This window comes from Danaus plexippus, chromosome 31 (genome assembly GCF_018135715.1).
Source record: "Danaus plexippus chromosome 31, MEX_DaPlex, whole genome shotgun sequence".
NCBI classification, from domain to species: domain Eukaryota; kingdom Metazoa; phylum Arthropoda; class Insecta; order Lepidoptera; family Nymphalidae; genus Danaus; species Danaus plexippus.
Genome location: NC_083558.1, coordinates 421123 through 433001, shown reverse-complemented (window position 1 = coordinate 433001; position 11879 = coordinate 421123). Strand labels below are relative to the sequence as shown.

At 36.1% G+C, this 11879-nt stretch overlaps 3 protein-coding genes across 4 annotated transcripts; 2 read left to right on the top strand and 1 right to left on the bottom strand.

The window, feature by feature from the left end:
* Positions 1–247: 247 nt before the first annotated feature.
* On the top strand, positions 248–6005 carry LOC116778298 (U1 small nuclear ribonucleoprotein 70 kDa). 2 transcript variants are annotated; one of them, XM_061525801.1, is made up of 10 exons: positions 248–402; positions 472–636; positions 1193–1375; positions 1790–1852; positions 2494–2575; positions 3901–4002; positions 4315–4455; positions 4799–4901; positions 5182–5360; positions 5439–6005. In XM_061525801.1, the coding sequence occupies exons 2-10, from the start codon at positions 493–495 to the stop codon at positions 5546–5548; spliced, it is 1107 nt and encodes a 368-aa protein (XP_061381785.1). In that variant the 5' UTR covers positions 248–402; positions 472–492; the 3' UTR covers positions 5549–6005. The 2 variants fall into 2 exon arrangements, with proteins under 2 accessions (XP_061381785.1, XP_032528135.1); XM_032672244.2 differs by having other exon boundaries at positions 258–636.
* A 588-nt stretch (positions 6006–6593) lies between these two features.
* LOC116778396 (motile sperm domain-containing protein 2-like) lies at positions 6594–9475 on the top strand. The gene has a single exon (XM_032672389.2). It carries the CDS (start codon positions 6720–6722, stop codon positions 8085–8087), a length of 1368 nt encoding a protein of 455 aa, XP_032528280.2. The 5' UTR covers positions 6594–6719; the 3' UTR covers positions 8088–9475.
* A 155-nt stretch (positions 9476–9630) lies between these two features.
* Positions 9631–11850, bottom strand: LOC116778516 (EEF1A lysine methyltransferase 2). Its single transcript, XM_032672541.2, has 4 exons — positions 11471–11850; positions 10580–10716; positions 10172–10328; positions 9631–9852 (listed from the first exon to the last, which is right to left on the bottom strand). Exons 1-4 carry the CDS (start codon positions 11664–11666, stop codon positions 9695–9697), a joined length of 648 nt encoding a protein of 215 aa, XP_032528432.1. The 5' UTR covers positions 11667–11850; the 3' UTR covers positions 9631–9694.
* Between the last annotated feature and the right edge of the window lie 29 nt (positions 11851–11879).

Sequence of the window (11879 nt, the reverse complement as noted above, 5' to 3'; positions counted from 1 at the left end):
CTTTTTAAAAATTAAATTTTTTTCCTAAGTATTCATTCAAAACAAACTTGTTAGCTATAATTCAATATATTTAAAACAAAATTCTTAGACATTACAAAAACCTTTGAAATTTCAATAAAAATATAAAATAAAGTCCTTCAGAAGTTCGTAGTCTTAATATTAACAATTCATTTACCTATTTTGTATTTGAATAATAATAGTGGCCTGTTTACTGAATTTAGTATTATTGCACTGGCAATAACATCGCTATTTTTGAATGGCGTCATTGGCGTTCAGAATTTTATACGTCTCGGTTATGAATCCCGAAAATGGCGTCTAAAAAATTATTTTAATGAGAGTGCTAGCGAAGTAGAATTATAATTATTAATACTGTGAATTTCATTAATAGAATATAGTAAATAGGTGTGTTAGTAATATAAGTTTATTAGAATAGTTGTGGTAGTAATAAGGTTAGGCAATTTAAATGTTTAGGTTGTCGTATGTGGCGTGACTATGACGCAGTTTTTACCTCCAAATCTCCTCGCGTTATTCGCGGCGAGGGATCCTATACCATATTTGCCGCCGGCAGCGAAACTCCCACACGAGAAAAAGCAGAAAGGCTACGATGGTGTCGGCGCCTTTCTAAACGTCTTTGAGGTTAGTATGGACCGAGTACAAAATTTTCTTCATCGTACAATATTACGTATAAAATAATAATAGCCCAATTAACTATTATTATTATATTTTAATTATTTAAGCACATAAATAATTATATTTAAATATGTCTTGTGTATATCATGCTGTTTTAATCGCCACATCAGGTCAGGACATGATTTAACAGTGAATAAATAATAAACAGTGATAATTGTATTATTTGGTTATTTTTAAGATCATGGTGGATTCACAAAAATATTGGTTAATCTAATACATTTTTTGTTTTTCTTCTCGATACCATCAGAGCTTAAAATCTTAATATTATATCATTCAAAAACCAAAATAATTTACCGTAACAGGTACATAAAATAATTTTTTAATGATATTTTTTGATATTTTACTATTAATTTTAACCTTCGTTTCGATGACTACACCAACACAAAGTTTGGTCATGGGAAGACGAGTTGAGAGTGTATTGAAGTAAAAAAAACCTTATTGAAAATTAGTTTTGGGATTCCGTTGAGCTGCTAAATTTACCTTCTCGACCATTACTATTCAGCATCCGTCAGAGACTCCGCCCCCCACTCGTGTGGAGACGCGCGAGGAGCGCCTGGAGCGCCGGCGACGAGAACGAGCTGAACAGACCGCATACAAGTTAGAACAGGAGATAGCTTTGTGGGATCCAACCACCAATGCCAAGGCTACAGGGGATCCATTCAAAACTCTATTTGTTGCCCGTGTTGTAAGTATTCCATGGATACAATGTGGGAGTGCCGAGTCCACCGTTGTAGGGAGAGGAGCTTCAACAGTGCCTGGGACTTGCAACCCAGGTGTAGGTCTAAGGGCCCATATCTGACGCATTAAACGCTCACCTCCACCGTCCAAGCTCCTCTCTCTACCTAACCAAATTTGAAATTTTTCATACATACATGAGTTTGTTGGAAATTTCTGATATTTTTTCATCTCACACTCATTATATCTCCCACTGTGATGTCTATTTGATAACGTAAATTATCATCTTTTTATTTCATTGCAAAAAAACTGTATAATTACGGCGAGGAATGCTCGAAATCATTACCCTACAGGAAAAAAATTATATATGTATTTTTTACTCTGTATGTATGTCATTTATTAATGTCTGTCTGTTTGTTTACAGAATTACGATACCTCTGAATCCAAGCTACGTAGAGAGTTTGAGGGCTATGGACCAATTAAAAAAGTTAGTATTTTATATATATATGAATACATAAACGGATTTGAACCCGCAACTATCAGCATATAGCATGATAGTATGTCTGTCCACTGAGCTATTGTGTCTGGACTTAGCGGACCAATAGTACTATATATTTACCTGTCTTTAATAAGCAATAGTTTTGCCATCTTTTGGTAAATAAATGCATTATTCAATCATATAAAAATATGATAAATACACCATCATCTTTGCGATGCACGGTTGAGTAAGATTTTAAAAATTTTTTTTTATTGTAACTTTTGAATATTTTTATCAAACAGCTCTCAAGTAATAGTACATTTGGATATTTGAAGTTATTTTTTTATTTTATATATGTGAATAATATAAAAAAAGATATCGTTCTGTAGTTACGGAACTTCTAACTTATCAAAATATTTCTATATAATTTGAGAACCGGAAGCTATTCTTAGGTGAAAACGACGAAATAACGATTTTTCAATGAGGACCTTAAATAAAAAAATCCCTAAATACTATCCTCACTAAAAATTAGTAGATCAATATTCAAAACACATAGTTTTCAGTAAATTAAACTATATATATATATATATATATATTACTGCTAACTATGCGTAACTAGTTTTAACGTTGAACCTCCCTGTCATCCTCAGATCCACATGGTTTACAGTAAGGAGAACGGTAAGCCACGCGGGTATGCCTTCATTGAGTACGAACATGAGAGGGACATGCACTGTGAGTAACGCCCGTACATACATACATACAGACATCGTGACGTGGACCCGGCGTCATGCCTCACAAGACCACATATATATGGAGAAAGTTTCTTCAAATTAAATTACACTTGATCAGAATCTATATTTCCTGCGACGCCATTAATAAAGAGATTTTGTTTAAGATCTTTTTTTCCGTATTTAATTAGTTTAAAATACATTAGACTATTGAGAGCATTACACGTCAGTTACGTCTCAACTATCGTTACTGAGTCTGTGCACATAACGACGGGTTCATGGCACTGTGATTACTCTTATTAAGTTCCGTGTATTGGATATGTTGTACCTTTTTGGAGGGCGGCTGTGTGTATATATATATATATTATTTTTTTAACGAATCTATGCTCACCTGTCACTGTCACATTGTAAACGGTCGCGTGTCATTGTATCAGCTGTCAGTGTCACGGATGTCACTCGTGGTTTTTTTTTTCCGCGTCAGCCGCCCAGGCGGCCAGTGCGAGTGCGCTCCTCCAAGAAGGTCGTAGCCAGAGACCGCGTTCGGCCATCGTTAGTGATGTATGATTAATAAGTGGTTTTTTCTATTCACACCACAGACCCAGCCGTAAAGACAGTACCTCACCAGAATACGGGCCATATTTAATAGGTTTGTATGTGGTGGTAAGATTACCAGCATACAAGTTCAGAAATATTAATTTAAAAAAATATAATATAATATAAATAAAGATAAATTAAAAAAAAAAAGTAAAAGTAGTTCCCCCCCCCGTTTGTTTATTACAATGAATTATAATTTAATGTCAAGCGACATGTTTCTGGACGTTTTTGATTTTGTTGTCGAAACTAGAGTTGTCACATGTATTTTTTTTTCTCTTTTCTGTTTTTGCCATCTCTGTTTTCATTTTGTTTTCAACTGATCTTAATCTTGTCTGCCATTGCGCTGTGATGGACGATCGTAAGTAGAGCGCACCAGGTAAATGGTTGTAGCGTCGGTATAAATAATCGTGACTAAAACCTTTCGGACCCCACGAGATTTGTTATTGTAAGCGAAGTAAGTAACTACATGGTAGGTATTCAATAGTTGTGTATACTTTCGTCTGTCGGCTCGGTCGGTAGGTATCAGAGTAGGTATGTGTACAGGATGTGTTTTTTTTTTGCCCAAAAAAAAAAATACATTCGATTTTTTTTTATATAAATACAGGGTGTTTTTTTTCGTAATTAAATGAAAACTACCCTATTTTTTTGCATATGAATGTTGTAATGGAATGATGTATCCGAGTGGATGTTTGCCAGTTGGATACAATCCGTGCTGACGTGTCGTTAATGTTGCAGCGGCTTACAAACACGCCGACGGCAAGAAGATCGACGGGAAGCGGGTGTTGGTGGACGTGGAGAGGGCTAGGACGGTGAAGGGTTGGCTGCCGAGGAGACTGGGTGAGTGGTGACCGGGAGCTTAGTGCGAGGCGCCCCGACCCACACGGGACACTTGGCGTCCGTCGTTCATGTAACATAGCACGCATCTGGTCTTAGTGATCAGTCGGGAGTGTCCAGTTAATATAATAATAAACGTTTAGGATACGAATATATGAGTACTATTTCCGTATCCGCTCCGCGTATCTAAAGATGAGGTGATAATCAATCTTTATAATTTGGACAGATTCTGTATGAAATAGTTTGAATTAACACTACCGTGGAGCGTCTCGTGACCTACAACAACAACATCATTCATATCCTATTATCTTTCAGGCGGGGGTCTAGGAGGGACGCGCCGAGGCGGAGCTGACGTGAACATCAAGCACTCGGGGCGAGAAGACAACGAGCGGGAGAGGGAGAGATACAGGCTGGAGCAGAGAGACAGAGACAGAGACGAGAGGAGGGACAGGGAGCGTGAGTAGAGAGACACCCGTAACTCCATCACCAAAAATGCATAAACAAAGACAGTCCTAGTATAATAATAGTGTGTCTTAAAAAAAATCTATTTAAATTTAATCTACTTAACTATGTATTAAAGTAAAGGTTGGTTAACTAACATTGTTAGAAAACTAACATTATCTGTTAGTCCGAAATGTTTAAGAACTCGTCTCCGTTGAGGGTTACCCGCACTGTCTGATGTCACGGTACTTCAAGTAGACTCTATATACGAGCTATACATTTCCTCGTATATCCTTATAAATTTATTTAACAACGACCAGTCTAAATATATAATAATATCTGTACATCCATTACCCAGGTGTCCGTCGCGGTCGCAGCCGTTCCAGGTCCCGCCGCCGATCAGGCTCCAGACCGAGGAGGAGAGAGAGGGAGAGAGAAAAGAGAGAGGAAGATGTGGACAGGTTAGACTTTACAGATATAGGCATATGTGTGACTCGTTGGACTTGTGATGCTTGAGAGGGTAGTTGGATGTTTGTAGCTCTATCAAGCGGAAACTGCTTGACCGGTTCCGATGTAACTCTGCAGTTATGTAGATCAGATAGCAGGATGCGACATAGGTTATGATTTGTCAAGCTATTAGAAGCGAACGTAGATGGCGCCACATATGTTATTCTAATACAGTTATTGTGGCCTACTAAATATAATATTATCACAACTTCTAACAAAATCTCATCTTTACAGGACAAGGCGCAGGAGGTCCCGGTCACGTTCGGAGCGGCGGCGGGAACGACGGGACAGGGATAAGGATAGAGAAAAGGACAGGGACAAGGATAGGGATAAGAGGCGGAGGAGGGATCGGGACAGGAAGGAGACGAAGATCAAGCCCGAGGATATCAAGATTAAGGAGGAGCCTCAGGACGGTGGGGATAAATGTATATATATATATGTCATATTTTGTTCAGAATACCAGTATCACATTATTAATATTCCTCTATCAGACTATCCCGAGTTCAGCCTGCCGCCCCTGGATGTCCAGATCAAGCAGGAGCCGGAAGACGAGAACAAGTATAACCCAGAAGATGCCAACGGTGATGATTATAACTATTGAGAGACGAACATACAACACAAACAAGTCACTAGGCAGACTAGAATATAACATTACTAGCATAATTTGGACTAAATTGAAGATTATTCACTTATAATATATGCATGTACTTATGCGTTCATGAGCATATGACAGTTTTGCATGTGCATACTTCTTGCATATGCCCATAAACACCAAGAGCTTGTAATGAGTCATTAATATGCAGCCCCGGCTTGTGGGACCTATAGTTGCATTCGAATTACATCGAAATCTATCCAGCCATTATTTTAACCGACCATGTCATACCCCGTAGCAACTTATATTATTATGAATGAAAAATCTTCTTAAACAAAACGAGTTGTTCTTGAACGATGAAGTCCACCCGAGGACTTGACCGAGCATTACAAGCAGCAATAAGTTGATTCTTCACGTAACAGACTGTGTCATGCAATATTTTAATATTAATAAATTTTTAAGGGATGTTTTTGTTTTATTTGATATGATTTTCTTCCAAAAACGAAGATTATTTAAGTTGATGGGGTTTAAATTCTGTAACTGACCGAAGATTTGGAATTTAAGTCAAGGCGTTTTACTATTTAAAAAAAACTAATAGACGAGACGAAGCCTCTCGGCATTCCATGGATTCACCGTGCGGGTGGCGGGTCCCTCGTAGGGAGAGGAGCTTCAACAGTGCCTGGGACCTGCGACCCAGGTGTAGGTTTAAGGGGCCCTTATCTTACGCGCGTTAAGAGCTCTCCTCCACCGTCCAAGCTCCGCTCTCTAGCTAACCAAAATTGAATTGAATATAATAAATGTAGTAATAGGAAAATATTTACAAATAATACCTAATCGACTTGCTTAGAAATTACTTTATCGATTTATTAGCATTTTTTAAATCGATATTAACTTATTTTTTTATTTATTCGAGTTAAATATGAGAGTAATGAACTGCAGGTTTTTAAAATATATTATTAAAATTACTTTTGAAGTAAATTAAAATTTAACAATTTTTTTAAACTGAACGCAGCGTTAACAGAGTTCAAAAGTCGACTACACTACACAAATGTCACTTATCAATAGATTTCAGAATGTATCTCAATATACGTGCGGTGTAGGTTTGTGTTAAATTGTTTATCGCTAGCTTCTGAATTGGTAACTTCCTGCAGTGATTGAGTGTGGTGTATAAACTATAGACATGACAACAGCGGACGTGAGGTCGCTGTTCCAGGCGAAGTTGAACGAAAACCCGGACCACGGCTTTCATCCTTCGGACTTGGAACGGATAAAAGATGAAAATTATATGAAGAGAGTGATGAAACACAATGATAACGATCCTAAGTTGGCTAGTGATATGCTGTGGGATATATTCACTTGGAGGAAGACGGTCGGTGCGAACGATATCAACGAAAGCAACATCCGGTCAGATTATATCTCTGAGGGGGCATTTTTTCCCCACGGCAGAGACGTCGACGGCTGTCTACTACTGATCATAAAGTCCAAAAAACACGTCAAAGGCGTCAAAGACTTCGAGGAAATAAAGAAAATTATAATTTATTGGTTTGATCGCATCGAACGAGAGGAAAACGGGAACCGAGTTACTCTGTTCTTTGACTTGGACGGCTGTGGTTTGAGTAATGTGGATATGGAGTTGACTAATTACTTGATCGGTCTCTTCAAGAGCTACTATCCGAGCTTCTTAAATTATATTATTATTTACCAAATGCCGTGGGTTATGTCCGCGGCCTTTAAGATAATTAAGTCACTACTGCCAGCGAAAGGCGTAGAGAAGATGAAATTCGTTAATAAAGATACTCTTAAAGAGTTTGTAGAGCCAGAGCAAGCTTTGGCCTGCTGGGGTGGTAAAGATAATTACGTCTATGAGTTCATACCAGAGAATAGGACCCAAGAGAGCCACACACCAAAAAAAGTTACGTTCGCGGAACAAGGAGATAATCACTCACCAGGCGAGATGCTTAGAATTAATCCGAGCAATTTGATCATATTTAAAACTGACAATGACGAAGTCACCGGCCAGTTCACCATCACCAACATGGATGAAAGCGCTGTATCCTTCAAAATAAGGACAACATCCCCTGAGAAGTTCCGCGTTCGACCGAGTTCTGGTACCCTAACTCCTAACGCCAGTCAGACAATACTCATAGTCGTGCAATCCGGCTTCCAACTACGGAGTATGGTGAAAGACATGTTCCTTGTCATGTCTGTACAAATACCAAAGACAGAATTAACAGCGAAAGAACTCAGCGAGATTTGGCAGAACTCGTCCGGCAGTAAGGTTGACGAGTACCGTCTCAAGTGCCAATTTCCCATCAAGGATTTACCCAAAAATGGCAACACAGTCGAAGTGAAGAGCCAACAGAAGCCAGATTCTGTTGTGAGCGCTCTAAACAACTTGCAAAGCAACTATGAAGTCCTACATCTTCAGATACACAAGTTGAAGGTGTATCAGATGATGACATTGATATTAACGGTAGCGGTGGTCGTTTTGGGTGTATTAATCTACCAGAGTTCGAACGGCAGTGACAGATACTGTGAGCGCATCTAGCCCATGGCCCTAGTGGTTCTAGGAACCACTATTACTATGGACGTAATTTTTAACAGTTTAACTGTGCTGATAATGCTTTTAAATATGTATCTCTGCATCAATTATTGGATTCTGATCCACTCGGTGGAGAAAGTTCAGGTCGGAACATAGTACTGTTTGAAGAAAATTAATAGATATCTGAAAATAAATTTACTATCACCAAGATTTGGTATCCTTACCATGAGACTGCATTACAAACTACAAACAGATAGTTTTGCAGGTCACTCATAGAACTTTACACATACTAGTACCAATAGTTCGAGTACTAAGTTCCATGAAACAAATTTGTAAGGGTAAAGACAATGTCATATATGTGACTAGAGTTAGCGCGATTAACCTAAATAGATTTTGATAAAATTTGGTGTAAATATAGACAAATATAAAGAGAAAATCCTAATAAATCTAAGATCATTGATTAATTTTGAGTCGGGCAAATTAAATTATATCTTTTGGTACACTAGACCGAATATTCCGATGTGACGTCATTTTATTGAGACTATTTCAGAAATGAGCAATGTTTAATCAACACTTAGCATGTGCTTGTAATATTGTCACACAACGGCCATGATTTGAAGTAATTGAAATTATATTTTCGTTATTCAAAAACCAAGGTCCTATTGAGTTAAATAGTATGTTTGTGGGTAAAACCTTAAACGAAATATATTTTTTTTCAAGTCTTCATACAAAATGTACATATGACAACAATATCGAAGAAAAAAGTTTTTTTTTTTATTATATCAAAACATAAATCTAAACTCCAACATCCAAAGAGGATGTAATGTATGTATTATACATATGTGCTTGTATATAAACCTTTTTGAATATCTGTTAAATGCCTTCGGTATTTAACTCCTATTTTATAATTAAAAAAAGTAAAATACTTTGTATTTAGATTATGAGTGTTAGAAGTAAAAGGATTTGAATTACAGAAATGTTGTTAAGTAAGTATTTTATAATGGAATTGCTTTTTAGATACAGCCAATGTTAAGAGGAGTGTCTGTTTTGCAACTTTGGCCTACATTTTGTACTGTTTTAGACTTTGTAAGCTTTTATATGGAAATTGAGGTGTTTATTAACATTGTAATTCTTAGGTATTGTAATTATAATCTGCACAAACATTCCTATATTCAGTTATGAAATAAAAATATTGGTTTATTTTAAGGGATTCTTGTTACATCAGGTTTATTTTATGTTAAAACTAATATATATATATATCTTTGAAAGCGATTTTTTGAATGTTTTATTTAGGTAACTAGTTGTATGTAGCTGTAGATTTATGCCAAGTTTGTGGTTACGTTGTCATAGTAAGTTATTAAAATTATTAAAGGTTAAATATATTGGGAATATTATATTTTTGTTTTATTTACGAAAAAAACTGGGTTTGTAAAAATTAAGACAAAAAATTCTCGTACTACCATAAATCGTTCGGATAAAATGTTTTCCCGCGTAAAGAAATGTCAAATTAGTTGTATTAAAATTAGCATTGGAACAGAAACACAATTAATATCCAAAATTATGAAGTAAAATGTAGTATATTATAAATAAAACAATATATATATTTTAATATATCATATCTTTTCAAAGACCACAGATGATACAACGCTGCCGACTTTCCCGCCAAATTTGAACTGTGGCGTCGGTATCAAACATTTGAATTTCATTTTGTCAGAAAAGTGTTTTATTAGTTCCGACTCGGTCCAGTTACATGAAGTTATTACGAACATACCTGGAAAGTTAAATGGATGGAAGATTTAGGAATTACTCAGTTTAAAATGCACAAAAATCTCACGTGAGTACGAGACATTTATAAATTTAGTATAATATAATAAAGTCATAAAATAAAACACACTATACTTAAATTATAAACAAACAGATTCTCATCTTTTGCTAATAGTTAAAATCAATAACTGAAGATAATTTTGTATCTTGAAACTATCGTGTGAGGAGTTTTATGATGGAAAAACCTTTTACGTTTAGTTTTACGACACAAACTTGTTCTGAGGGTCAAAACTTTAAAACTAATAATATTGATAAACACATTATACCGTTATCTTGTATAAGTTGTGCCGCTTTTTCTATATATTTCACTCTGTTTTCTCTCTGATTCTCCGGGTTCAGACTGATGGCGTCGTATGTTCCCTTATCATGGACTAACCCGAATTTACCGAGTACTTTGACGTCATCGTTAATAATGTCGAATACCTGTTAGCACATATTGTTTTAAGTATATCATTTATTATAATAACTTAAATTATATATAAATCTGTCGAAATCAATATTAACACTATCGTCTATAACGATTAATTGATTGAAAATTTAATACTGTCCGTATTCCGTTGGCTAATACAAACATAGTAAGTATTACTTAATAACCAAAGGACTTAGGATTTTACACAAAAAGCTAGTTTTTGAATTTTAGTAATACAGACATACACTCGGTATATTTTACCGACCTTATATTTTATCACCGGAAACTCTTCCTTGGTAATTTTCTCAGCCAGAGTCAAAGCTTCCGGGCAGTAGTCTATGCCGAGTAGATTCGTAAAACCCTCTTTCGCGAGCTCCGACAGTGTGTAACCATTTCCACATCCTGGTGATGAGACATGAGCTATTCACCAAGTACAAACCTACCTTATTTACTCCTACATTGTCTATACTTAAAAGTTAGTGTATAGTGTTACAAGGCCATCAATGCTATACAAGTTATAATACACTATAATCCTCAGAATCATTTATGACTGATTATAATTAATCATAATACTGAACCAGTGTATTTTTGTAATGGCGACATTTAAGTATCAACTTGTATTTGAAAACTATGAATACTGGCTTCAGCGGATTTGTAGGACATTACTGGGAGTAACAATGAACATTGAAAATCAAGTCTGAAACTGTATCTTGAACAATAGTCTGTATAAATTTCCACAAAAAACATCACCAAGTCTAGGATACCTACACTAAGCGTGTAATTTTAAGTATTTTTAATCTGTCCGTTTTGCTTCGGCTAATCTCTTGACTGTATGAACAGATTATAACAAAAATTAATGACATATAAGTATTTGTTGTATAATTAGAACATTTCTCATATCATAACTCAGTTATTTACAATCAGCTGCAAAAAGTTTTATAGTTTACGGGTTAGTTATTATATATTGAGGATTTTTAACAATAATACTATCAAAGGAAATGTATTTGGGTATTTGTTGGACGAGTTACACTTAACATTGAGCTCCGGGAGGACAAAACACTAAGAAGTTTGTCAAGTGGAATAATCTAAAGGGTTTGTAGACAGTACTATATACTCTCACACTGTCTGTATCACGTTTGTCAACTTTATAACTCACCTAAATCTATAATAGCCGTGTCTCTGGCTAAACCGCATGCTGCTATCCATGTAACAACCCTCAAGGCGCTGTCTTCACCGAACCACACATCCCCCGTATCGCCGTGGTCTTCGTAATTGCTTATTTCTTTACTGTAAGCTTCCTGCCAGTATTTATATGTACCCAACTCGGAGGAATCCAGCTCAGAGTCCTCCATCTAAAAAAGCTGACTTAATGCGAATATAAGTCCGAGTAACGAATAAAATGGCTTTATGACTTATGCAGGCGAGTTTTATTTCCGTAATTTCACATAATTTCAGTGAAAATTCCCAAAATTATTCGTAATAATCGCCGCCGACACTTAGAAGTTGCATTCGATCATGCACGTCAAGTGTCACAACACTGACATTAAAAATACGATTAAAAAAAT

Coding starts and splice junctions, on each gene's coding strand:
- LOC116778298 (XM_061525801.1), top strand. CDS start 493: ATGACGCAGTTTTTACCTCCAAATCTCCTCGCGTTATTCGCGGCGAGG. Junction 1,376..1,789: donor CTCTATTTGTTGCCCGTGTT/GTAAGTATTCCA, acceptor GTTTGTTTACAG/AATTACGATACCTCTGAATC. Junction 1,853..2,493: donor GCTATGGACCAATTAAAAAA/GTTAGTATTTTA, acceptor TGTCATCCTCAG/ATCCACATGGTTTACAGTAA.
- LOC116778396 (XM_032672389.2), top strand. CDS start 6,720: ATGACAACAGCGGACGTGAGGTCGCTGTTCCAGGCGAAGTTGAACGAA.
- LOC116778516 (XM_032672541.2), bottom strand. CDS start 11,666: ATGGAGGACTCTGAGCTGGATTCCTCCGAGTTGGGTACATATAAATAC. Junction 10,717..11,470: donor CACGGCTATTATAGATTTAG/GTGAGTTATAAA, acceptor TCTCATCACCAG/GATGTGGAAATGGTTACACA. Junction 9,853..10,171: donor ACAACTTATACAAGATAACG/GTATAATGTGTT, acceptor TTAACTTTCCAG/GTATGTTCGTAATAACTTCA.